The 25237-nt window shown below is 38.9% G+C and overlaps 1 protein-coding gene across 1 annotated transcript in view; it reads right to left on the minus strand.

Moving 5' to 3' along the window:
* DNAH7 (dynein axonemal heavy chain 7) overlaps positions 1 to 25237 on the minus strand; it is a 155482-nt gene that overhangs the window by 104454 nt on the left and 25791 nt on the right. Inside the window, exons 9-17 of the mRNA XM_060688081.2 lie at positions 13034 to 13153; positions 10185 to 10368; positions 9371 to 9550; positions 7362 to 7637; positions 6417 to 6544; positions 5021 to 5099; positions 3456 to 3680; positions 2706 to 2852; positions 80 to 765 (exon numbers count right to left, since the gene is read on the minus strand). Of these exons, the coding sequence (XP_060544064.2) occupies positions 80 to 765; positions 2706 to 2852; positions 3456 to 3680; positions 5021 to 5099; positions 6417 to 6544; positions 7362 to 7637; positions 9371 to 9550; positions 10185 to 10368; positions 13034 to 13153 (2025 nt within the window). The remainder of the gene's footprint in view (positions 1 to 79; positions 766 to 2705; positions 2853 to 3455; positions 3681 to 5020; positions 5100 to 6416; positions 6545 to 7361; positions 7638 to 9370; positions 9551 to 10184; positions 10369 to 13033; positions 13154 to 25237) is intronic.

The following is a 25237-nucleotide window of genomic DNA, read 5'->3' on the forward strand; positions in this document are numbered from 1 at the left end:
CCAGAGCAAAGCAATTTCACAAATAAACCAAGTTCACTTGTGTACAATATCAAATCTCTTAGGAATCATATTACAATACCTCATTTTTTTCTCATAAGGTTTGATAAAAGGAGATCCTCTCATGGTCTGAGTTTTGACTATGTGGTCATCCAGCAACATTTGAATGTCATCTACAGCTGATAAAATATAAGTCCCTGTTTCTCTGTAAGGAAGGAGAATAAATTCCATCCCATCCCATTCTGAAATCATTTTCACCATGGCCTTCTCAAGGGAATGTTCTTTGCTGGCTGTTTCACTAATGGTTTCAAATTTTTCTAAATATTGCTCGAGATGCATATCAATATAAGAAGAGACAGTTGAATCTTCAGAAGGTTTCAGAGGGAACCCGACTATATTTGACATGACCTCCCAATGACGATCTTGCAAACCAGGGTTGCAGATTACTTGAATCAATGGAATGTGTTCCTTAAATTCTTCCACCTTTGACTTGATCCTTGTTGTTAGAAATAAAGCATTTGGAGAGTCATGGAAGGTTCTTTCTAACTTATACAATGCACGCCAAGTGTTTCCTGTGTCTTGATCAACTTGATCTGGATTCACTTTAGTGAATATTCCATCCATCCAATTCCTATATTTGGTATTAAACTCTACTGTCATTTCATAAAGCTGAAGGTAGGGTTTCAAAGTATCTTGAATTTTTTTACGCTGAGGGTACTGAGATGTCAGCCATCCGTAGGCTTCCTCTTCTGCATTAAACTGATCAATCTACAGAAATCATAAGGATTTTTATTAAGAAATAAACAGATCATTGCTTTACTACAAATTTTAACCAGACAAAAGATACCTTATGATTTTAGATCCAATTTTTCTGATTGTCCTTGTGGTCCTTAAAAGCAGAAGTACTAGAGTAAGATCAGTGTAACATGGAGATGTACCATGTTTCTCCGAAAATAAGACTCTGTCTCATATTTTTTTTGAACCCTGAAATAAGCGCTTGGCCTTATTGCCATGCACTCAAAAGCCCGATTGGGCTTATTATCATGGGATGACTTATTTTGGGGGAAACAGGGTATCTAAAGGCTTAGCTGTCAACTTTTTTGTGATAAGACTGAAGAAGGTTACAGGAAGAAACAGAATCTGAGATTATATACTGAAGGCCTTACTAATAAGTGTATTTAACAGTTTAACCGAGTTGGAAGGGACCTTGTAGGTTTTCTAGTCCAATCCCTCACTCAAGCAGGAGACTCTACACCATTTCTGACAAATGGCAGTCCAGTCTCTTCTTGAAAGCTTCCAGTGATGTTGCTCCCACAACTTCCAACTGATCAACCAATGGAAGGCAAGCTGTTCCATTGGTTGATCGTTCTGTCAGAAAATTTTTCCTTATTTCTAGGTTGAATCTCTCCTTGATCAGTTTCCATCCATTATTCCTTGTCTGGCCTCTGGGTGCTTTGCAAAATAGCTTGATCCCCTTCTCTCTGTGGCAGCCCCTCAAATATTGGAACACTGCTATTATGTCTCCCCTAGTCGTTCTCTTCACTAGACTAGCCATGCCCAGTTCCTGCAACAGTTCATTGTATGTTTTAGCCTCCAGTCCACTAATCAACTTAGTTGTTCTTCTCTGCACTTTTTCTAGAGTCTCAACATCTTTTTTATAGTGTGGTGACCAAAACTGGATGCAGTATTCTAGGTGTGGTCTTATTAAGGCTTTATAGAGTGGCATTAGTACCTCACTTGATCTTGATTGTATCCCTCTGTTAAATGTATCATACAGCCAAAATGCAAAAGATTAAAAGCATCAGGGAAAGCAGTTCAATAGTAATGTTAAACAAATGATAAATGATTGCTTCAACACATTCTTCTGAGTTCACTCTGCTGTATGCCAAACTGTAACTTTCACAGATCACAGTGCTAGATAGTCAGTCGTAATCAAGAGCTTATATCTTAAGGTGCACAGGGCACTCCTATGGATTAAGATAATGAGAATCCCTGGCGAAAGACCCATCAACTCTAGAATCGTGCTGAACTTCCATAACCAGGGTAGAACTTTTTCTATTAAAGATAACTACACATTTTTGTGGAACTATTGTGGTTAATTTTAAGGTGCTTCCACCACACTGCAAAACCCTTAAAAAGGTATCTCTATGCTATTAGCAATGCTAATATAAAGTTAACATTCATTTAACTTTAATAAGGTCAAGGAATAATTACGTAAAACATTTTTAATTGGCGTAGACAGGTTTCATCTCAAGACAGAGAGAAATAAAATCATGATAATCCAATTGTTCACTGGAAAGCCACAGGCTTGGGAGAGGTTCAAAAGCCAACTTCTCTTTAAAAAAAAGTTTGGGAAAAACCACAGAGGGCATTTGTTAGGCTAGACAGAATTAAGACAGCTGGACCAAGACACTCAGTATAAAGCTGCTTTTTTTATGTCTGCATAGTTAATAGTGATTTATTTATTTATTAGATTTATATTGCTGCCTCTTCGCCCATGGCAATTCAAGGCGGCTTTCAAATGTAAACAAAGCATATACAAAGTATATATTCAGTCAGATCACTGGTCAAATATTTTCAGGCTCTAAGATCTTCAAATATCCATTTTCTGAGATCCATTTACTGAATCTGTGTTGTTCGCTATGATAATATTGTGTTCCCTCACTAAATTAAGACAAAACAATTATAAGGAAAACAGAAGACCTTACCTTATCAGCAGCTGCATCTAACTTGGTATTCAGGGCTTGGGCTTTTTTCAAATATCTATTGACCTCTTGAATGTCACCATAAGAATAAAATTCTTCAACTTGCTTAGCATAACTCTCCAGTTCCTCCACAAATCTTTCACAGCGCATCTAAAAAAAAAAAATCAAAATTCATAGATATAAACATAGATAAACTGAGGTAAACTGTTCAGCATTACAATGGTGCATAATGGTCCAACTTTGCCACTATTTACCATTTTTACTATTGTAATCAGCCAAGTGTCTGAAAAGTAATCGGTTTAAATCTTCTCCATGGCACCAATTGATACAGTTTTTAAAGGATTAGGCTTAAATTCTAATAGGTAATACTAAAAAACGGTGTATTGCTAAGCCTCAGGCTATAATTACAGGCAAAAGCTTTGCCTAACATCCCTATTTGCATGACAGATGCAAATACTAAATAAGCACTTCAGTGCAGATAAGGAATAACATCTGGATATACATTTTCATCTACAGCAACATTACAGAGCTTGCTTAAATATGTAAATCTGTCTTGCTAGATCAAAGCAAATTCATTTTATTTCAGATATTTTGATATGGCCTATGTCATATGCCTATCTATTCAACGCAGTAAACTCTTCATTATCATTTATCCAGAGCAGTTAATAGCTATCCATTATTTTTAAAGTGAGAGCTGCTGTATGCAAATTTGATTATCTCAGCAAACTATTCAAAGTAAAAAAGAATACTAACTTTAAGTCCTTCTTGAAACTGTTCAGTTTTTTCTTTAATGATCTTTCTATGTTCTTCGAAAATCTCCCCCATCCGTCCATACCATTGAAAGACACTATTGTTTAGTCGAATATCAACTGGTGAAAAGTTTGCACATTCTATCAGGAAGGCCAGGGAATTTTTGACATCAACTAATTTTTGTTCCATTTCCAGCATGTCAACTTGTTCCACTTTCTCTATATATGCCTGTTTGGGAAGAAACATTAAACAACTGGAGTCATTCTGAACACAGAGCAGGGTTTGCATACTAACATTCATTAAAATCAGATCGTACCAGTTCAATGTCCTATGTATCAGATTGGTATTTTACTTAAAGATAGCATTCATGAGCCTGCCAGAATACTCACTGAATGGACTATGTCATAAACCTATAGTTCTCAACTGATACAGTACCATTTTAATATCCAATAAATTAACTCTTTCTATTCCATTTATTCCATTAAATGGCAGCACTTTATCAATCTTCATTAAGTTAAACATCTAAGCAGGCCTGGAACTGGATAACATTTGAATGGGTAGCCCCAAGATAAGATTGGGAAGTCAAAAAATAAACACCACGTCAAACCCCTTCCATCCTGATGCCAGAAAATTATTTGGAGATTTCCACAAAGTCACCAGAAAGTGAGCTTTATGGACCAAGACTTCACCTTATCTCTTTTAATATACATTTTTTAGATTTTAGGACAAAAATAAACAAGTAAATTAAGTATTAAATGTTTAATACATTTGTAAAACCATGTATAGCCCGCAAGGAGTTTGCTAGCTACAAAATTGCCTAGTAGTATCTCACCCTAATCCTCAAAACAGCTATCATTACATACTTCAAAAAGCTCCATTTACCAATTTATAAAATATTGGATTATCTCCATGATGTGTCTTGTTCAATGAAATAGTTTTGTTTCATTTAATATTAATATGCAGACCACTTTTCAGAAGCCAGACATCTGTAACATTTGATGGCAAAAGGCTGTGCTTAACATTTTTTTTTTTACATAGGACCACCATAATGAATGGGATGGTAATATCAAATAGATGGTACCATATCTCATACTTATGTAAGATCATTTTTCCCTAGGTGACTGGGTTGGGAGCTGTATTGCTTTGTGGCTTGATATACAGTATCTAATTTAGAGTTTCTGATGCCCTTTTTTGTCATTCTCCACATTGTATTTGGTAGGGTACCATGAAATCAGTTTTTTAGCTACAATGGCCATATAGATCTCCATGACTTCATACATCCCTGGAGCTTTTGGCTTCTTCTTTTTACTTGAAAGGTTTTCCACTGCACTTGAAATAACTTGAAAGATCCTTGCTTTGTTGACTGTATAAAATTAGATTTTAACATAGAAGCAAAGCATCCAGGCTTATTTCAGTGAAGATCAAGGAAGGTGAGTGCTCTTAATGAGTTGTTTTGTTTCCAGAAATGCTTCTGCATACTACATAAGATTTTGCTTAGAATTTAGAGAATCTTTGCTTTCTGTTTTTCAAGAGAGTAAATCTATTCCCATTTACCAAGGAACACATACCTTAAATTCCATTAACTCGTGTGTATTTGATGGAGTGGAAAGGGCTCTTTCTGCTATCCTCTCAAACTCATCGCACAGCCTGAAATGGGAAAAGCAAACATGTCATGCACTCACATCTCACATGCATATGCAACAAACATAGAGTACAAATCTAAATACCTGTAGGATTATAGTACCTTGAGATTGAAGGTGTCAACCTGCAAAACAACTTCAGCTGAAGCCATGCTTACTTTTGCTTTGTTTCTTGGTTGCCATTCAAGGGGGAGGGGGGAGAGCATGTGGGGGCGGGGGACTCAGGAATATGGTGCTTCAGCTGGCTACCCATAATATTCAGCAGTCGGCATGAGAACCAAGGACATGTCATTGGAAATTGAGCGGGACCCTACATCTGGACTGATTGGCCCATGTGACCTGAGAGACATAGGGGGGTAGAGAGGTCTCATTCTTTTAACTATCCCTAAGCACGGGAATAATTTAGAACTAGCTTCACCTTTCTTAGGTGAATGTACTCAATAAAGGATCTCTTGAACCTGAACAAAGTGTCAGACTCCTGACTTCCCGGAGTTCAGTATTTGGAACAATGACAGAAGGCCTGCTACCATTGGTGAGCAGACTGCCAGTGTAGTATCGGTTAATGTGTTGGGACTATAAGTGGGAAGAGTCAAGTTCAAGCCCTCCCTTTGCCACAGAAACTCACTGGGAGATTTGGGGCAGTGACTCTTGTTCAGACCAATCTGAACTACAGGATTGTGCTTGTGGAGAAAAAAAAATGAGAGGAAGGAATGCAAAATACTGTACATCATCCTGAATTTCTAAGCAATCAAATAAAGAGACAGAAAGAATCAGTCTACGCTCCCCACTTCCTGGCATCTATTATTGACATAAAAATGCAGGCCATAGCCTTATGGAAAGCTGCAAAATAAAAAGAGAAGTGAGCTGCCTCAATGAAAAGAAAAATGAGGACACTTAAAATAAGATGTTAGCCTATTGCTAACCTCAGCAAATGTAAACAGATCAGAAATTACACAAAGGCTAGAAGAGAGTTCATTCCCTCCATGTCTACACAACAGGTTCTAGCAATTATAACTGAGCTATTTGAATGAAATACATAATGATATAATACATAATAAGATGCAGACACCATCATTCTAGTGGTAGAAATAGAATATGTCTAGAAGCAGTCTTGCAAGCATGTAACTGTTTCCCAGGTACACGTATATCTGGACACCGTTCTGCGCCCACAATACAACTATTTCAGAACAGATAGGATATAATTCAAGAAACTGGAATACATATTCCCATCTCTAGGCATCAATTGTTGAGAACAATTTGTTGTCTGCAACCACAACTGGATCAGAACTACAATTATTTGCATCCTTCCAAATAAGACATTTACCTTGTATTTAGATCTTGATGATCTTTGAACATTTTGCCAATTATTTTGGAACAAATTGAATCAGCTCGTTTTGCCAGTGATCTGATCAGTTCCTCGCAATGTAATTCAAACATTCCTAGGCGAATACACTAGAACACAAGCATTGATGAGAAAAGAACTGCCAGCAAAAATCAAAAATAAACTCTCTAAATATCACAAGTATCCCAAAGGATATCAAGTTTCTGTTCAGTTTTGTTCCTGATGCCAGGTCATCAGCAGCAGTGTATTATTCAAAATAGATGGCTGACTTCCCATTCACAGCAGTTGTGAGATACTCTAATCACAAAAGAGATAAGAGCTGTGAAGAGTTTTTCAGTTGAATCGGTTATAAGGAACTGAAAGAGATGGAGGACTTTGATAATAGCCCAATACTTTAAATAAAAAGATTAAAACTCAAATCATGGATTATAAAGTGCAAAGTAGAAATGGTTCTTATTTGCTAGTCCACCCTTCTTCTTCCAATGTGCATTACTGCTAAGGAGACTGCACAGGCCCTGATCTCAGACTGCATGGAACACAAGCAAAGTTAGCTTCTCGGTGATGAGAAACATGTATTCCATACTATTGACTTAAATGCAAGTAATTAGTGACTGCAAGTAAGATCTGGCACATAGATGAATACACTGGCTAAGCTCATACATAGGACAAAAACAGAATGTGATTTGTTCATTCTTGGTTTAATAATACATGACCCTATTATAAGATCAATGTGTTTTTTTTAACCAGTCCTGATGGGAAAAAAATCTTTGCTAAGATTATGTCTAAATACAGTTCCATGGATTGTCAGTGGTAAGGCTTTAAAGCTAATGGGTACAACAGATCATGAACTTACTATACCTGTTGTACTACATATAGTATCAAATGACATGAAAGAAAAAGGTATTTGCCATTCATTGAATACACTACCTTTCTGGAGTGGTACTGAATGTCATCACGAACGCTTTGATACCTGGCGACTTCGGCTGTTATTTCTTCAAATGTGTGGTCCTCTGAGAGGAACTGTTCAATATCCCGCTCTGCTTGTTTGGTTATCAAATCGTGGTATTTATCATACAATTTGAGATGTTCGGTTGGTGCCACACTCTCCTTGACAATCTCATTCCTAATTTTCTGCTTATGTGCGTCCAGAATTTCATCAAGGATGATAGGCTTCAAGTTCAACGATTTGGCTTTGCTTTCAGGCTTTCAAAATAATAGAATTTCTTTTGTACCACTAATAAAATTAATCAGTAAATACTTAATGATGTTAGATTAGCCATGCAATCCTACACTGAACATCATGCAGCTGCGCAACTGTTCCAGCTTTCCCCAACTTGGTATTCTTTAGATGTGTTGGATTACAACTCTTGTCATCCCTGCCTACCTGTCCCAGCTGATGAAAAATGGTGAGACTCTTATTCAGCACTTTTACAGGGCAAAAGATTGGGGAAACCTGGGCTACAGGATTCAAGTGGAAACTCCAATATGCTAGCAGAGAATTCAGCCAGCCAAGCCCTTGATCTGCAATTAAGTATGGCATGAATGAAAAGGGCTAGAGTCATTTGCAAATCTATCTGAGACAGGTTGATGCTCCCTTCATGGTACCTTATATCTATTCTATTCACAGCAATGTTCCCCACTGTTGGCAACCTTTTTTTTGTATTAGTCGAAATTTATTTTTGGTACATATTATTTCCCTGTCATTAGCAATCTTGGAACAAGGGGGGAAAGGCCACTCCTGCATGGTTTACCATCCTATCTACCTTGCCATAAAAACCACAGGAAATATTTTAATTCAACCCTTAAGTGAAGCATGCTAATGTTATTGGGTAAATATTCATAGTTCAAATGTATGCTTGATTTATTATTAAGTCTTAAAAGTAACTTGGATTTTTAATTTGTTTTTAATTATTTTTCTTAGCTGCTTGGAAGAAATAAAGAGATACATGTGAAATATACATAAATAGTTGTGCAACATGAGGGGATCCCATATAGGCCACTGTTTCTTGACACTGGCAACTTTAAGATGGACTTCAACTCCCAGAATTCCCCAGCTGGCCAACTAAACACTGATATATCCACATATATAAAGTAAAGGTAAAGGTTCCCCTCGCACATATGTGTTAGTCGTTCCCAACTCTAAGGGGCGGTGCTCATCTCCGTTTCAAAGCTGAAGAGCCAGCACTGTCCGAAGATGTCTCCATGGTCATGTGGCTGGCATGACTAAATGCCAAAGGCGCATGGGACGCTGTTACCTACCCACCAAAGGTGGTCCCTATATTTCTACTTGCATTTTTTACTTGCTTTCGAACTGCTAGGTTGGCAGAAGCTGGAACAAGTAACAGGAGCTCATCCCTTTACACGGCACTAGGGATTCGAACCGCTGAACTTCCAACCTTTCCAACCAAGCTCAGAGTCTTAGTCACTGAGCCACCACATCCCTTATCCACATATAGGTAGTCCCTAACTTATCACCATTCTTTTAACTACCAAATTCTGAGAGCCTTGGAAAAAGTGACTTATGACCTGTAATCGCAGTTACAATTGTCGTATCACTCCCATAGTCGCATGATCACAAATTAGACACTCGACAACCAGCTCGCATTTACAATGGTTGCAGTGTCCTGTGATGACATGATCATAATTTGCGATCTTCTTTTCCTACTTCCAGCAAAAAACGTACATTGGGAAAATTGGATTTACTTAATCACCATGTGATTTGCTTAAAATCGCCCTAAAAATTGTCATAAAATCAGGTCCTATTCAATTTACAGCCCCAACAACTTAAATCAGAAATTCCAGTCTCAATTGTGGTCATAAATCAAGGATTCCCTCTACACAGAATTCACAAGACAGGGAACTGGCAGCTCTTCAGAACATACATATTGTTCAATCACCCCCAGCCCCACCAATAATATAATTAGAATATTCCTTACCCACTTTGAATAAAGCTTGGTCTCCACTCTTGGAAACATATTGACAGCTTTTACCATGATTGTAAAAATATTCATAAATATGGCTTCATAGTCATTAAACTCAGGTTCAAATGCAATAGCTTCATTGTCAAGAATCAGTCGCATTATAAATCCAGGGTGTTCAAAGGCATAGATAGATTTCTGCCCAGAGAAAATTAAATCCATTACATGGCTTGCACAGGAGAATACTTACAAATGACACAACTCAGAACAAAACAAAATATAAGAATGTGAGCGATGGGGTCAGTTGTTTTGGCTGTGACTACACAATGCTGACTAGCCACATAGTCCAAAAATGTGACACAGGAGGGAACATGTCTGCAAAATGCAGGTTCTTAAAGTATCAGAGTTTGATTGATTGATTGATTGATTGGTTAATTGATTGATTGATTGAAAACATGAATCCTACTTAGGCTACACTATTAAGTCTTTTTCTGAAAGATCAACTTCCCAAGTCCAATCTCAGAAGAATATGTATCAGTGGTGGGTTGCTCCCGGTTCGGTCCGGTTCTTGCAAACCAGTACTAAAGGTGGCAAGAGGCTCCGCCCACCTGCCTGGACATCATCATGAACGATCTGCGCATGCTGCATGCTCCCATTACAAACTGGTAGCAGAGGTAAGTAGAACCCACCCCTGATATGTATAGAAGATATACATTCTTTTTTTCTAAACAGCAGCTTTCTTTTTTAAAAAAAATAATGCATTATTTTTTACAAGGGACACCTGGAACAATGTGGAAAGGTCCTTGTAAGCTTGTCAGAAAATCCTTCTTACCTTAGGTTGCACAATTAAATTCGTGAAGTCCTCCATTGAATTTAAAGCTAGGCTTTGCAGTTGCTGGGTCATTAAGGCTGCAGCACAGTTGAAGAAAGCCTCTAATTGGGCACTGCTGGCATTGGTAGGCACCTGCTTTCGTTTATTGCCTTGGTAATAGATATTTTGCACTTCTGGGAACCACCTAAAAGGAGGAGGGAGGATATTTTGGCAATTTGCAGAAATGTATCTTTCACCAAAGTGTTACATAGTTTAATAACATGTAAAAGCAAAGATTCCCAGACATTTTAAGCCACCTCCTGTGCTTCTTCAGCATTTCTTTTGCAGTAATGTTTATTCAACATAAATAGGGTTGGCAGTCATGATATTACAATGCACGTACAAAAGGACAAACTCATAATTATACTGCCACTACCAGATCTCTTTCCTGTTTTGATCGAGTCCTTACTCCATGGACATTACTGGGAAATTACAGAGTACTTCTAGAGAAATGAGGAGTTAAAATGGCTACATTTTAGTCCTTTCTTAACAACCATAATTGGGAGCACCAACTCCGTCATTAAGTGCCAAGCTCTTTAAGCAAAACTTCACATGACTGTGATGGGCTTTACAATCTCACTTCCCCTTTGGTCGTTAAGCAAAACATCATGTGTCAGTGGTGAGTTCTACTTACCTTTACTACCAGTTCGCAATGGGATCACGCTTCTGCACATGCACAGATCACTGATGATGACATCTAGGGCGGTGGGCGGAGCCTCCCACCGGTTTTACTACCAGTTCTTGCAAACAGGTCCGAACCGGGGGCAACCCACCACTGATGTGGTCACGACTTACCATTTTATTCCACTTTCTGTATGAAATCTGTTTGTCACAAGCCAGTTGCAAAGCACACAAATGATGATCGTATGATCATGGGACACTACATTAAATGAGGCACTTGATAAGTGAAGGTTGCCTATACAAACAGGCTTGCAGCGCTCAGAGGTTTGCACCATACTAAGGAGAAGGAAGGCAAGTGTGACTCTCCACAAGTCCCTGATCTGAAGTATTGGCATCACTTACTACCAGAGGTGAAATGCTCTCGGATCGGACTGGATCGCCTGATCTGGTAGCGATTTTTCCCTGTGGTTCAGTGATCCAGTAGCGATTTTTCCCTGTGGTTTGGCGATCCAGTAGCGATTTTTCCCTGTAGTTCAGCGATCGCCACTCGGGTGTCATTACTTCCTGGTTTTTACCAGGAAGTAATGTTTTTTTACCTTCTGCGCATGCAGAGAAGGTGTGTGCGCACACATGCACTTCCGAACCGGTAAGGAAGGTAAGTCAATTTCACGCCTGCTTACTACTAATGATGCCAGCAATCAAGGTCTGATGGGAATTAGTTTCAACAACCTCTGACGGATTATATAGGTTATTGCTGGGATCCAGATACTTGGCAGCCACAATCTGGAAAGAGGTTTACAATGAAGACTGCAGTGCCAACCAGAGGTGCTTGAAGTGGTGCAGCCTCCAAAAGTTGCCCTCAAAAGATGCTAGTGTGATAGAAGAGGGAAATTAAGTCCTTCATTTCTTCCTCCAAAAGTCAACAACACAGCTACCCTTCAAAGTCACACATGAGCTGGGTTTTTTCTCCATCACTCCACAACTGGCTTGCAACAGCAAAACTGAAGCCACGCCTTAGAATCCATAAGCCGCAACTACCCACTGGCGTCCATGTTTCTCGTTCATTCTTACAATCACCAGGACAAATCCAAGTCACCATTCGACTCTTGAAATGGGTTGAAAGGGTTGGTATGCAGTGCACTTATATTTCTGTATTTTCCCTACAGCCCAAACCCTGCTGAGTATTTTCAGCTGAAAACAAAGAACCACACTCAGGATTGTGCCACCAATTTGCAGTAATGTAGTTCCAAATGGCTGAGGCAGGGAGACAACTTTTCCTCTTCTTTTTCCTGCTTTCTCCTTCCTTCTGGTTGTTGGGATCAAGGTGGTTGAGAGAGAGAAGAGTGATTAATGTTCCAAGGTAAAAATTGTGTGAGTTGTCCTCTTCCTGGTCTACGTCAAGAACTTTCTCTCTCACCATCTTCTGTGTGGGATTGCGCTATAGCCTTTGCTTGCGAGACTAGATCGCATTCAGTGATTGCTTGTTCATCGCTTATCTCACACCCATTATGGTCACAACATTCAGTTTTGTTAACAGGCTTTGCAAATCCCCCTCTCCCCCAAATTTAACAAGGGCTTCCAACACAGCTTCATATTTGAAACTAAGGCATAGGTGCATCTTTGGCATAATAAGATGTCCTGTTGCTCTCCATTCTTAGAAGAGAACTTTAGATGCCTAAAAATGCACAATGTTAAGAATCCCCTTCACTAAGAAAAGAATATCTCTCCATGGAATGAAACAATTCAATGCAATCCAAAATTACAGAATCTTTTTAAACTTTCAAGATGGAGTTAAAATCTCTCCAATATAACATTTCTTAAAATTCTAGTGGGGGGGGGGATCAGGAGTCACTATTATCAAATAATTTATTTATTTTTATGTATGTGATTCATCTACTATTCCCCCTCATAGTCTCTCGGTTGTTTACACATCTCAAAATAGCAAAAAGAATAAAAATATAATTTAAAACCTCAAGATAAAAATGTAACAAGTAATAACAAATAACAAAATTATAAAGTGCTGAAGGCAGGCAAAGGTAGTAGTCCAGCAGTCAGGTCTGACTTAAAGTTAGCCTTTCAGCTTTGGCAGAAAACTCTGCTCAGTAAGAGCTTGAGAATGTTCAGTCACAAAATTAGCTGTGCTCAATCTTTCAGTCCAGGGGACAAGAATCATTAAAATTTGAACTTACTTTTTAAAAAGAGTATCCTTGGCAGCTTCCATTTGTCTTAATATCATGTTCTGGAAGAGTGAGAGTTCCATTGAGTCTTGACGAGTATGAAATGCTACCTTATCAATTAAGCGCAAATCTCTGAGAAAGTGACAAAAAAGAATATCATGGTGAATATATATTTCACAACACTTTTTTTTAAAATAAAGTTATTGAAACTTTCTATTTAATTTATTTAAATAGATAGCCATGGTCCATAGGTACCAGTTTAATTCTCAGTCAGACTAAATATTGTAATTGAACAAGGCTGGGCAGCAGTTTAGAGTCAATCTCCAAAAAGTGCTTCAGAGAGCATGGGAGTGCAAAATTGCATTTGCAATTTCTTCAGGCAACCATGCTCCTTAAAGCATTGCAGACAAAAGCTATGCTTGCACACACTGAAGTATTTTTTAGAGTTCACAGCTGAAGCCTAACACAGCTCTATTGTTTCATACTCTAAATACAAACAGAAGCAATCATATTTTATGTCCTCTTAGCAGACTGTCTGATTTTTACAGTTCCAATCAATTTTGGCATTTTCAAATAATTTAATTTTAAAAAAAACCCCAGACCAACGGTTTGTGAATAGGAGTTAATTTAATATTGAAATCTTTGGCTTTGCCAAATCATAACATGAGTATTGATGAACAAAACTTCATCTAGTTTGAACAATATGCTTCAGATGAATCAATTAGTTTCTGTACTTTTCGGAGTATAAGACACACTTTTTCCTCCCTAAAAGAGGGTGAAAATTTGGGTGCATCTTATACACCAAATATAGCCTCACACACCCACCAGCCCCCACCCTTCCGCCATTTTCGGTCTCCGCATGTCACTGTTTTAGACCTTTTCCAGGCTGCAGGAATTGCCACAGACCATCACCACCTCCGTGCCTTGTATTTTTGGCCTCTGTGCCTCACGTTTTTGGCCTCTGAATGCTCCATTTTAGACCCCTTCCAGGCTGCGGGGATCGCCACAGCACATCACTGCCTCCGCATGTCCCTTTTTTGGCCTCCGCACATCACATTTTTGGGCAATTCCAAGCGGCAGGGATTGGTGGCAACAGCAGCAATCCCCACTGCCTGGAACTGCCCAAAAACGTGATGCATGGAGGCCAAAAATGGGGCATGGGGAAGCAGAAAACACGATGCGCAGAGGCGGTGATCAGCGGCGATGTGCTGTGGTGATCCCTGCAGCCTGGAACAGGTCTAAAACGGAGCATTCAGAGACCAAAAATGCAAAGCACAGAGGCTAAAAACACGAGGCACAGAGGCGGTGATGGTCTGTGGCAATCCCTGCAGCCTGGAACAGCTGATTGGGGGTATTCTGGGAGGCCAATCTACCCACCAATCAGCTGCTCATGCTGAATCACACTGCGATAATGTGCTGAACCTAACCAGGCTATTTGCTGTTTGCTCCAAGGATGCTAGCCAGATGAATACCGATGGATGCTGGTGGGCAGAGGCAGAATTTTTTTTCTTGTTTTCCTTCCCAAAAACTAATGTGCATTTTATAATCCGGAGCATTTTATACTCCAAAAAATACAGTAAACATTTCAGAAAAATATTTAAACATCTTTTTTTTCTTCACAGCATTTCTTTATAATTGTTTTTATTGTTTATAACATGTCTGTATTCAAAGAACTATTTGGAGAGGGTTAATGCCAATGTCTTTAAATTTGTTATGGACACAGGAAAACATCAGCCTTCAGCTAATGAAATGAAATTTACTGCAGCCCGTTGTGCATCAGTTTCACAAACTTTTACTAAAGAGCACAAGATTAGAGAAAACAAGAGATGATCATCACCTAAATCTGTCTTTCCTCTTCAGTGTAAATTCTAACAGTGCCCCCTAATGAAAAATAAGAAAATATGTACTAAATTCAGTAAAGAAAAAAATATTTTGTTTTTGATTTTTTAAGCTATTTATATCGCTGCATCCACTAGCAATGAATCTGGGCAGCATATATTGAGTTAAAACCAAATAATAAAATAAAGCTAAAAATACAAATAATGAATGTCATAACTGTCAAAAAAAAATCATTCCTAACTTAACAACAGAACAAAGCAATAAAACCAATCAACCAGCAGAGCTTACTCAACCTTCCAGCCCTAATGCCTGGGGGAACAGCCAGGTCTTTCATGCATCAAGAGGTGGTGGCAATTTTCCACTAAAGAAAGTGGAAACTGCATTCTGGCCAAGTTCTAAATTCTCTACAGTCTTTGCTGTCAATTGTTCACAAGGTCATTGGGATATACAGTAAATCTTGGAAGCCTTAAAGAGTTTATTTGCTTTAACACTCAAATACCTTCTCAAATGTGCTTTGTGAGCCAAACCTTTCATTTATTTACTTAGCCATGTGGCAACATCTTCCCTGGGCCCTGCTAATGTACTTGTTCTGTAGGTGTGTGGCCCAGTGATGGGTTTCTACCGGTTCACCCCAGTTCGGGCAAAATGGCAGCGGCAAGAGGCTCCACCCACCCACCCGGATGCCATCACGGACGCTCTGCGCATGCGCAGAAGTGCTGCGCGTGCTCCCAGTTCCAAACCGGTAGCGAAGGTAAGTGGAACCCACTACTGGTGTGGACCAAGTCACAAGGCAAAAATGTATCTATGTGGTGGAGGATATGAGTACTACAAATATATTCACTGTCGTACCTATTTCAGCACCGATACCTTTCTCTGCAGGCACACGCACACACAAACATCCTAAGTTAGGGAAGCCTAAGCTACCCTTCATCAAAATATTACATATAGCATTTCTTCTCTTTTTTGTTTCATTTTATCACTCATAGAAATGTGTGTGTGTGTGTGTGTGTGTGTGTGTGTGTGTGTAATGTAATGTAATGTAATTCTTTTGCAGCGATATTTGTCAGAGTGCACTGAATAAAAGAAGCTTCTTAAAAAGAAAGGGAACAAATCTGACAATGAGTTTCAGCATTCTTAAAAAAATTAGCTATTAAAACATGTTATTTTACTGGATTAGCCTACATATAAATTTCAGTTTTAAAAAACCAATCTGATAGACTGTCTCATACTTTTCTATCTCAGAAAAAAACTGAAACAGGAACAGCTCAATTAAGCTTCCCTATTAGACATTACTATCTGAGATCTTAATAAGAACAAAACTAAGCATGGTAAGATGTTTTTTTTCCCCCCCTCTTCTTTCCTTTTACCACAATATATACTTATTAATAAAATAATCTGAGCTGCCAGGATAAAAATACCACACTTGGAAATTGGCTCAACTGCTGATTAAAACAAATAATAGTAATGTTTTATGGCCTTTCCCAGTCAGGAAGAGAAACCTGATCAAGCACAGCTCTGAAAATATTTTAAAGATAATGTTCTCTGACAACAATTAGCTCCTTCAGGGCTCTTGCTGTCAGAATGAAGCACTGCCTCCACAAAACAAGCTTAGCACATTTTGCCTGATTTGCCTTCACACCAACAGCCCCTGGTGAACATTTTTGGCTATTAATCTTACTGTAGTTCTTCCTGAATTCTTTGTTCTCATTATTGTTTGCGTACATTCAATATTAAGCCAGCTTTACATCTCATTACTGAGCACAATAGAATGAGAACACTCATTTGCCTGATTTCAACATTTTGCAAGCTGAGGTCGTAAATAAACTGTACTTAACAGAATAAACTAATATTCTGCAAACTAGATGCCCTCCGGTTTTGCTGGGTTACAATTCCAGTCTAACTAAGCCAATATGGAGGTTGTCATCTAACAGATCTAAAGGACATCAGATTGGGAAGAAAGTGGGTCTAAGTGATCTTCAGAATGAGAACAAGGAGTGAAAGGCAAATATTTATACAATTAAACATTTAATCATTACCTTTCTATCTGCAGTACTATTACTAATCTAACATTTTGCTTTATGCCAGTGGTCATTAGAGCATACCTGCATTAAAACAGATAAAGCCCATTAAACTATATTCAATTAAGGAGAATTCTATGAACCAAAATATTTTACATACAAGATGCTATGTTGACATAACACACTTATCCAGGTCATGGACAAATTTAACTTATAATGTAAAAACCATGACCCAGTCAACACTAAATGGGTTAATTTTAGCCCTAAGTGTTGCCTGGGGCTAAACTAAACTCATCCAAACATAGATGTGAGCATGAACAATGATGCACCCCAATCTGTCTTCCTGCTGCTGATGTAAAGATGAAGTCCTAGAGCAGCCCCACAAAAACTGGACTATTCTAGAAATTTCCCCTTGTTGCTTCTTTTGTTTTTGGCCCTCCCTCTCTACAGCTACATAGATCAATATGAAACATAGAAGTAATCTCTGTCCATGAGGGCCTTGACCCTGATTGGGCTTTGGGAGATTTTTAAAAAATATCCAAAGTACATTAAAATGGCAGGAAATGACTACCTCTCAATCCCATTTATGGCAATGAGGAAGCCCATCAAAGAGGCCATTACTCATTTGACTATGGCAAGGGTCCTCAAAATTGGCAACTTTAAGACTTGTGGACTTCAACTCCCAGAATTCTCCAGCCAGCATAACTGGCTGGAGAATTCTGGGAGTTGAAGTCCACAAGTCTTAAAGCTGCCAAATTTGCAGACCTTTGGACTATGGCATCTATGACCATATCCCATTAGCATTTGTCCGGGGTAGGAACTGATGGAACATACAATTAATAAGGTGCAACCTAATGGAACCTTCTGAGTTCAAGTCCCGCCTTAGCCATGAAAGCCAGCTGAGTGATGTTGGACTGGTCACTCTCTCTCAGCCCAATCCACCTCACAGGGATTGTGGGGCAAATAGTGGAAGGAAGGTATGTTGGATATGTTTGCCGCCTTGAGTTATGTATAAAAATAATAAAGGCAGAATACAAGTAAATAAAGCAATAAATAAAATAATAAATAGTCTCCAAAACTATTATTAAAGAAAAATCAACCTTGGAGTACTTTTATGATTAGAGGAGATACGTTCTCTCTTCCTTTCAACCAGTGACCCACTCATTATTACATACATACATAGATACATGTATATACAAAACAATCCAGTTGCATTTTTATCCAGGAGATTCTAGAGGTCTAATTACTCTTTTTTATTATTTGAATTTTATGAAGTTTTTTATGATTATTATTATAAGAAGAAATAATACCAAGCAGAATACTTAGTACTTCTATACCTCTCTAAAGTAACCTTTCTTTGTGTCTCAGTTGCAGTCCTATCTACTTATCAGCAATTAGAGACCACCGGTGTAAACCTCAGCCATACTTAACAGTTTTACAAAACAAAGAATCAACAGTCAACCTGAAATAAAAGAAGAAGGGAAAGAAAAAGACAAAGTGATCCCTGGATCTCCACTGTTATATTCCCTTCTAGATCAAATGTGAATATCCAACAGTTCCTTCTTAGTCATGTCTTGTTTTGCCTTGTCCTGTCCTGTCTTTGCCTTTCATCTGTTCGTTGCTATTATCTCTTTCACTGCCAACTCCACATGATCTCCCATTCTTAGTTCAACATTGTAGCATAACAGCAGACTTACAGAGCTGGAACACAATATGTGTTGTTATTCTGGGCTACCTTCCATTCACTCTTTGCATTTCAGAAGCAGAAAATTGTAGTGCTGGTATTTTTCACAGATATGTTTCTTCACTTTGTGTCAACAGCAGTAACTTTTGGACAGGACCATAACAGATTTCAGAAGTCACTTCATCTTCTAAAGTAGTGATGGCTAACCTTTTCCGGACCGAGTGCCGAAAACGCAACCCCCACACACACACACACGTGCCCTGCCCCCTACACATGCATGGCAGGGACTGAAGACCAGCTGGCCGACTGTTGTGGCCCCGCCCTCTGAGCCTATCTCATCGGAGGAAGAAGGCTCCGAACATGAGGGAGAGGAGTCAGCCAGGCCTCCCTCTCCAGGCCCCTCCCCTCTGGCACTGTCTCAGGTGCCCGCCGAGGAAGAGGAGATTAGCCAGGAGCCAGGTGTCTCTGATGAGAGCGAGGAAGGAGAGCCGTCGTTCCTGGATGCACACCAACGAAGGCGTGATAAACGGTTGCAGCAGTTAAGGAGGCGTGCTAGGGATTATAACTGAGTCACTGGACCACACCCCAGAGACTATATAAGAGAGGGTGGTGGCTGGTAAAACTCTGTGACGAACAAAAACTAACTCTGGCTAGTCACTTGAACAACACCTGAAGCTGCCGAAGGGATATTGTTTTGCTGGACTATTTACAATGCGTATGTAATTTTATGTTATCTGTTGAAGTAAAGCTCTTGGCAGACGGTGCTTATATTGTTGCCAAGTTTGAGATAATGACCTGTGTGTGTGCCAAGTACTTTCTTAACCCTTGGCTGGCTGTGTTTGTGTGTGTGTGGAGACGGGGACAGATCACCGACGGAGGTGCACAGGCATGTGTGGCCAAGCTGAGCATGCCCACAGAGAAGGCTCTGCGTGCCACCTCTGGCACATGTGCCATAGGTTCGCCATCACAGTTCTAGAGCATTACCCCCATTTGTTACTCTCTAGGATGCTACAATTCACTCAATTAATGGAATGTGTTCAGGGATCCAGTGGTTTGATTGATTGGGATGAATTCGCTGTTTAATAAATCCTCTAGTTCAGTTGCCTTCTTAATCCAAAACTCGTTTAATATAAGAACCAGTTCGATTTAATGCAGTGGTGAAATCTAAAATTTGTTACTACCGGTTCTGTGAGCGTGGCTTGGTGGGGGGGGTGTAATGTGATTGGGTGGGCGTGGCTATTTTTTTTTTAACTTTTAAAACCATTTTTTCTACCTCTTCGGTGAAGAGGTTGTAAAAAAATGCTTTCAAAAGGCTCTGACGATCCCAGCTGAGTTGCCTGATTGGCAAAGGCTTTTTATCAGGGTTTTTTTCTTTTAAAAGCCTTTGACGATCCCAGCTGAGCCGCGCGATCATCAGAGGCTTTTTTTTTTTTTACTTTTAAAACCATTTTTTGGCCGAAGAGGTTGTAGAAAAAATGCTTTTAAAAGTTAAAAAAAAGCCTCTGATGATTGTGCGGCTCAGCTGGGCATGGGGGGGGCAGGGATTTTTGCTACCGATTCTCCGAACCACCCGCCTCCATTGCTACTGGATCGGGCGATCCGGTCCGAACCAGGAGCATTTCACTCCTGATTTAATGTAACTAAATCCTGTGCAGGAATCCAAACTCCTCAGGAATCTCTAACTTGGCTAGAACATCTGGAAAAAACATTACCCTCAGACAATGCCTAAACTATAAATATTGCCAGAAAGTTAAAAAAAATTCAGAAAGTTTGAAGCTATCATTATTGTTAATAAACAGTGGCAAAGTCTTTGTCTATCTATATGTCCCATAGCATTGATATATCTCCAGTGCTTACATTATTTCAAGTAATTCCATTTCTTCCTGATAGCCATAAAGATAGAGGGGATGCATGTGGGTTTAATATATAGTGTTTTGTTTCGACTTTCTAATCTTGTCCGTTCAGAGTATAGCGTACTAAACGTCTCCCCATTCTAATATCATGCCATGATAACAACCATGGCACACTCTGAAGTTAAAAAATCAAATCCTCTCTTATAAACAAATACCTGTCATTTATATTTCCAATACAAAATCTTTGTGCAACTATTTATAAGCAACAGTTTCTCTAACTGGATAAAGATTATCCCAGAAAAGCTCAAAGGCTGGATATAAAACAAAAGGATCATCTTCATTTTAATCCAATATCAATGAAACTTGGAAATTGCATCATAATGAATAAACTTAATAAAGCAACAAAAACAATAATTTTGTTTTCCTTTTTAAACATTTTATTAATTATAGAATAAAATACAAAAATACAATAATTTTGTGAAGATCAAAAACAGTTTAATGCACTATTCTTCGCGTTAAGTTGTATTTTTTTTAAATTAAACATGAGGAAATTGCACCAAGTCTCACACAAAAACCCAATTGTTTCAAGATCTCACTTTTGATGAGATTTGGGCATTTTTAATATTTTAAAGATAGAAAAAAATTGAATTGTGGGAGTAACCAAGCACCATCCAGAGATGTGACAAATACCATAATGCTCAGATATGCCTTGTTTGATTTAATTACTTTTGAATTAAATGGTAGTTAGTGTAAGAACTAGAGCCAGTTTAATGTAGGAGTTAATGGTACCAAAGTAGAAATAATTAGACTGCAAGTTCTAGTCTTGTATTAGGCATGAAACCAGCTAGATGACCATGAGCTAGTCACTTTCTTTCAACCCTAGGAAGAAGGTAATGAGAAACCACTTCTGAAATCTTGCCAAGAAATCTGCAGGGACTTGTCCAAACAATTACTAGGAATCAACCCTGACTTGAAGGCATCAAAAAAAGGAGAGAGAGTAAGACCAAGCCATGTCCTGTATTCACCAGCATTACAGATTACCATCTAATAAACAATGCTTTTCTAAATTTATATTCCTCTCCCACGAGAAGAAAGCAAGCTGTTATGACCAAAACAGCCTCTACTATTTCAAAACATGCATTGGTTCATCACTATCAAATGCCAGTCTTAAATGTGAAACTAGCTCTGTGAAGGAGATGGGATGTATTTTTCTACCTCATTTGAAAGCACAGATGATCAAAAGAGACATATCATTAAATCTTTTACGCTTCCAAATGAAGTAGAAAAATACATCTTAATCACAAAGAATTCCTAATAATATTTCAGGGATCCTAGACAGGACTTAGGGCCTTTCAAGAGTGAATCACAGGAAACCAAGATGAGGCAAAAAAAAAAAAAAAAGACATTCAGGATGCATTGCTTGAGGATCCAAGAAAAAATGGAACTTGGCTGCCTGACCTAGTGCACAATATTGCAAAGTGTGGGCTGTTCCGATTGTTTCTCTAGAGCAGTGTTTCTCAACCTTGGTAGCTTGAAGATGGGGGGACTTCAACTCCCAGAAACCCCCAGCCAGCGTTGCTGCTCTAGAGAATAATTCCATTATTGAAGCCCATCCACTTACTTCTTTGATTTCCATGCAACATCTACAGAGAAATCTTGGACCAACTGAAAACTAATTGTTCCCTTCTCTCCATTAGAAAGGTAGGTAGGCCTATTATAACAGGAACACAGTAGAGCACAGCTGATGATAGCAACAGCGCACAAATGTAATGACTTATGGAACTGTATCAAAATTTGTGATCCAAATTACAACCACATTTATATAATGCCATAGCACCCAATTCCATTATTTTGATATCATTACAGTTTATTATGATGCTGTGCTGCCTACACTTCTTTTCAGTAGATCTTCTTTTCCTTGGAAATGGAGCAAATGGTATGAAAAGGGATAGGATGTAGTGCAGTTTTCAAACTTTTAAGAAAACCATTCATATTTCAACATTTTGATTCTGTAACTTTATTATACATAGAACAACACCTCCTTTCTCATCCCTCCAAATCTGTCAACTTGAGAATATGTTTCCCATTCTAACACCTATATTGAATAAGCCATAACACCAGTTTCTCTTTAATTAATGGGATTCAGGTCTCAGCAATAGGTCATCTCCAAAGTTAACAATTCATTTATTCAGCCAAAATAATGTAATTTGACCACTTCCCATTGCAATGGTTTTGTGATTGCTTCTTTTTCAGGGAAAGGAAAGGAAAGGAAACGTCTGCAAATTTTTCAGAGCTGCTTACCTTAACTTGCAAATGTGTGTTTGAAACTGAGCCATGCTAATATCAAAATTACTATCTGAAAATAGTCACTTCTTAAAGTAGGGGTCCAGATATTACTTTATTATTTACAAATACTACAAACCTCAAAAAAGATTCCAATCATTTTGAAGGCCCCATGGAAGAGAAATCTCAGCATCATTACTCCTGTAAAATGCAAATCTAAAATTGGATGTGTGGACAGAAAAGCAGCATGAGAGTAATGCAGAGCAGAAAAAACTGCTGAGGTTTAAAAAAATTACAAAACATATTCCTCCCTACAGATCTGAAATTGCAACCACCAAAAGACTGATAGCTTCATTTTACTTTAGTTGATTTAAACTCCAGAAGTTCTTTAAAATATTGTGCACTTAAATACACATGCATATGTACATGGAGAAACACGAAGAATAATCAAAATATTGGTATACTGCATTGTGATACAATTTCACATATCCAGTCAAATTTATATCTATAAATAAAATGCAGAATGTTAAGTTATACCAAGAACTTCCAAGTCACCCTTCTGGAGACTTCTGGGGATAGGTTTGCTAGTAGGAAAAATTAATTCTTCTCATCTACTCTCTAAGAGTTGTCTAACATACTATTTCATACCCTTAAAATTATCTACAAAAATCAATTGGGCTAAAGATTCCTCATTAAAGGTCCCAGATATCCTGAGCCTGCAAGGAGAATTCCCAGATGCAAAGAACTGAAGACACACTAGGGAATGTAAACCAAGGCTCTAACTTATTATATATATATGTAGATCTTTGGTTATTCGGGTTTTCTCCCGCGTAAAATTGGAAGTGTCTTTGCAACGTTTCGACGAAGTTTCATTCGTCATCTTCAGGCTGCTGTTTTCAGCTTCGTGCTTCTAGGAGCAATGTGTGATCGCAGCTGTTTCTTCCTTTTAACTGCCAGTGGGGGTGTGAACTGATTGGGTGGGAGCTTGGCTGTGTTCTGATTGGGTGGAGGTGTGCTCTGATTGGTTGGGGGTTTGGCTGTGCTCTGATTGGATGGGGGGTTGGCTGTGTTCTGATTGGATGAGGGTGTGTTCTGTTTGGGTGGGGGCTTGGTTGTGCTCGGGTTACTCTGAGTTGCAGGGGGATTTGAGCTGGTGAGCTGCGTTGCTGTTGTTTGGCTTCATGTTTGTGATCGTGCCACATTTTCATGGTGGGTGTCAGTTTGCTTCATGTATAGATTGGAGGGGTTTAAAATGGCTAATGATGCAGCTGTGGTCTGGCTTCTGGTTTGTGGTCGTGCCTCATCATCAGTGTGGGTTTGAGTTTGCTTTTTGCGTGGAAGTCTGGTGGTGACATCCTGTGTGGTTTTCGTGAGTGTGGGTCTGGTGTCATTCTTTGTGTTAGGGACTCATTTGTCAATAAAGGCAGGTTTCCAAATGGCTGATAGGCGGGAGATATCATCTCGTTTATTCATGCTGTGTGGGCGTTTTTCTATTTCAATTTTATTCTGTTGTTAAAGTGTTCAGTTTTGGCGATAGTTCTGGTCTTTTTAAAGTCAATTTCATGTCCTGTGGCTTTAAGGTGTTGGACCAGGGAAGAAGTTGGTTCTTCTTTTCTGACTGAGTTCTTGTGTTCTTCAATGCATGCACTTATTCTTCTATTGGTTTGTCCGATGTATGTGGTGGGGCAGGCGGTGCATGGGATTTCATATACTCCTTGATTTTCTAACTCAATTTTGTCTTTGGGGTTTCTTAGGATGGTGGATATTTTTCGGTTTGTGCAGAATGCTGTCTTGATGTTGTGTTTGTGGAGGATCTTGCTGATTCTGTCTGTGGTGCCTTTTATGTATGGGAGGAGGGCTTTGCCGTTTTCTTGTTCTCTGTCTTGGATTTTAATGGGGGTTTCTTTTTGGATTAGGTTGGTAATCTTATTTCTTTGGAATCCATTGGATGTTAGTACGTTAGTGAGAGTGTGTAGTTTGGTTTTTAGGTGTTGTTCGTCAGCTAAGCGTTTTGTTCTGGAGTTGAGTGTCTTGGCTACAGAGTTGATCTGTGCTGGGTGGTGGTGTGAGAGTGCATGCAGATAGTGGTTTGTGTGTGTTTTCTTCTGGTAGATGGTGTGTCCTAGGGAGTTACACATTCTATATTAAGTTTCAGGCTGTAAGTGTCAATTTATCAAGCCTGAGCACATAGTTTCGTAGCGAAGCATGGGTGTCCAGCTAGTAGTATTATAACTATATATGAGCAGCGGTGACACAGTGGTTAGAATGCAGTACTGCAGACTACTTCTGCTGCCTGCTTGCTGCCTGCAATTTGGCAGTTCGATCCTGACCGGCTCAATGTTGACTCAGCCTTCCATCCATCTGAGGTTACTAAATGAGGACCCAGATTGTTGGGGCAATATGCTGACTCTGTAAACCGCTTAGAGAGGGCTGTAAAGCACTGTAAAGCGGTATATTAGTCTAAATGCTGTTGCTATTGCTGTTAACTATAACACAAAAAAATGGTCACTGTAACCTTATAAATATTAATCCAACAGGT

The sequence above is a fragment of the Pantherophis guttatus genome, chromosome 1 (assembly GCF_059756535.1).
Source record: "Pantherophis guttatus breed Tessera chromosome 1, ASM5975653v1, whole genome shotgun sequence".
NCBI classification, from domain to species: Eukaryota; Metazoa; Chordata; class Lepidosauria; order Squamata; family Colubridae; genus Pantherophis; species Pantherophis guttatus.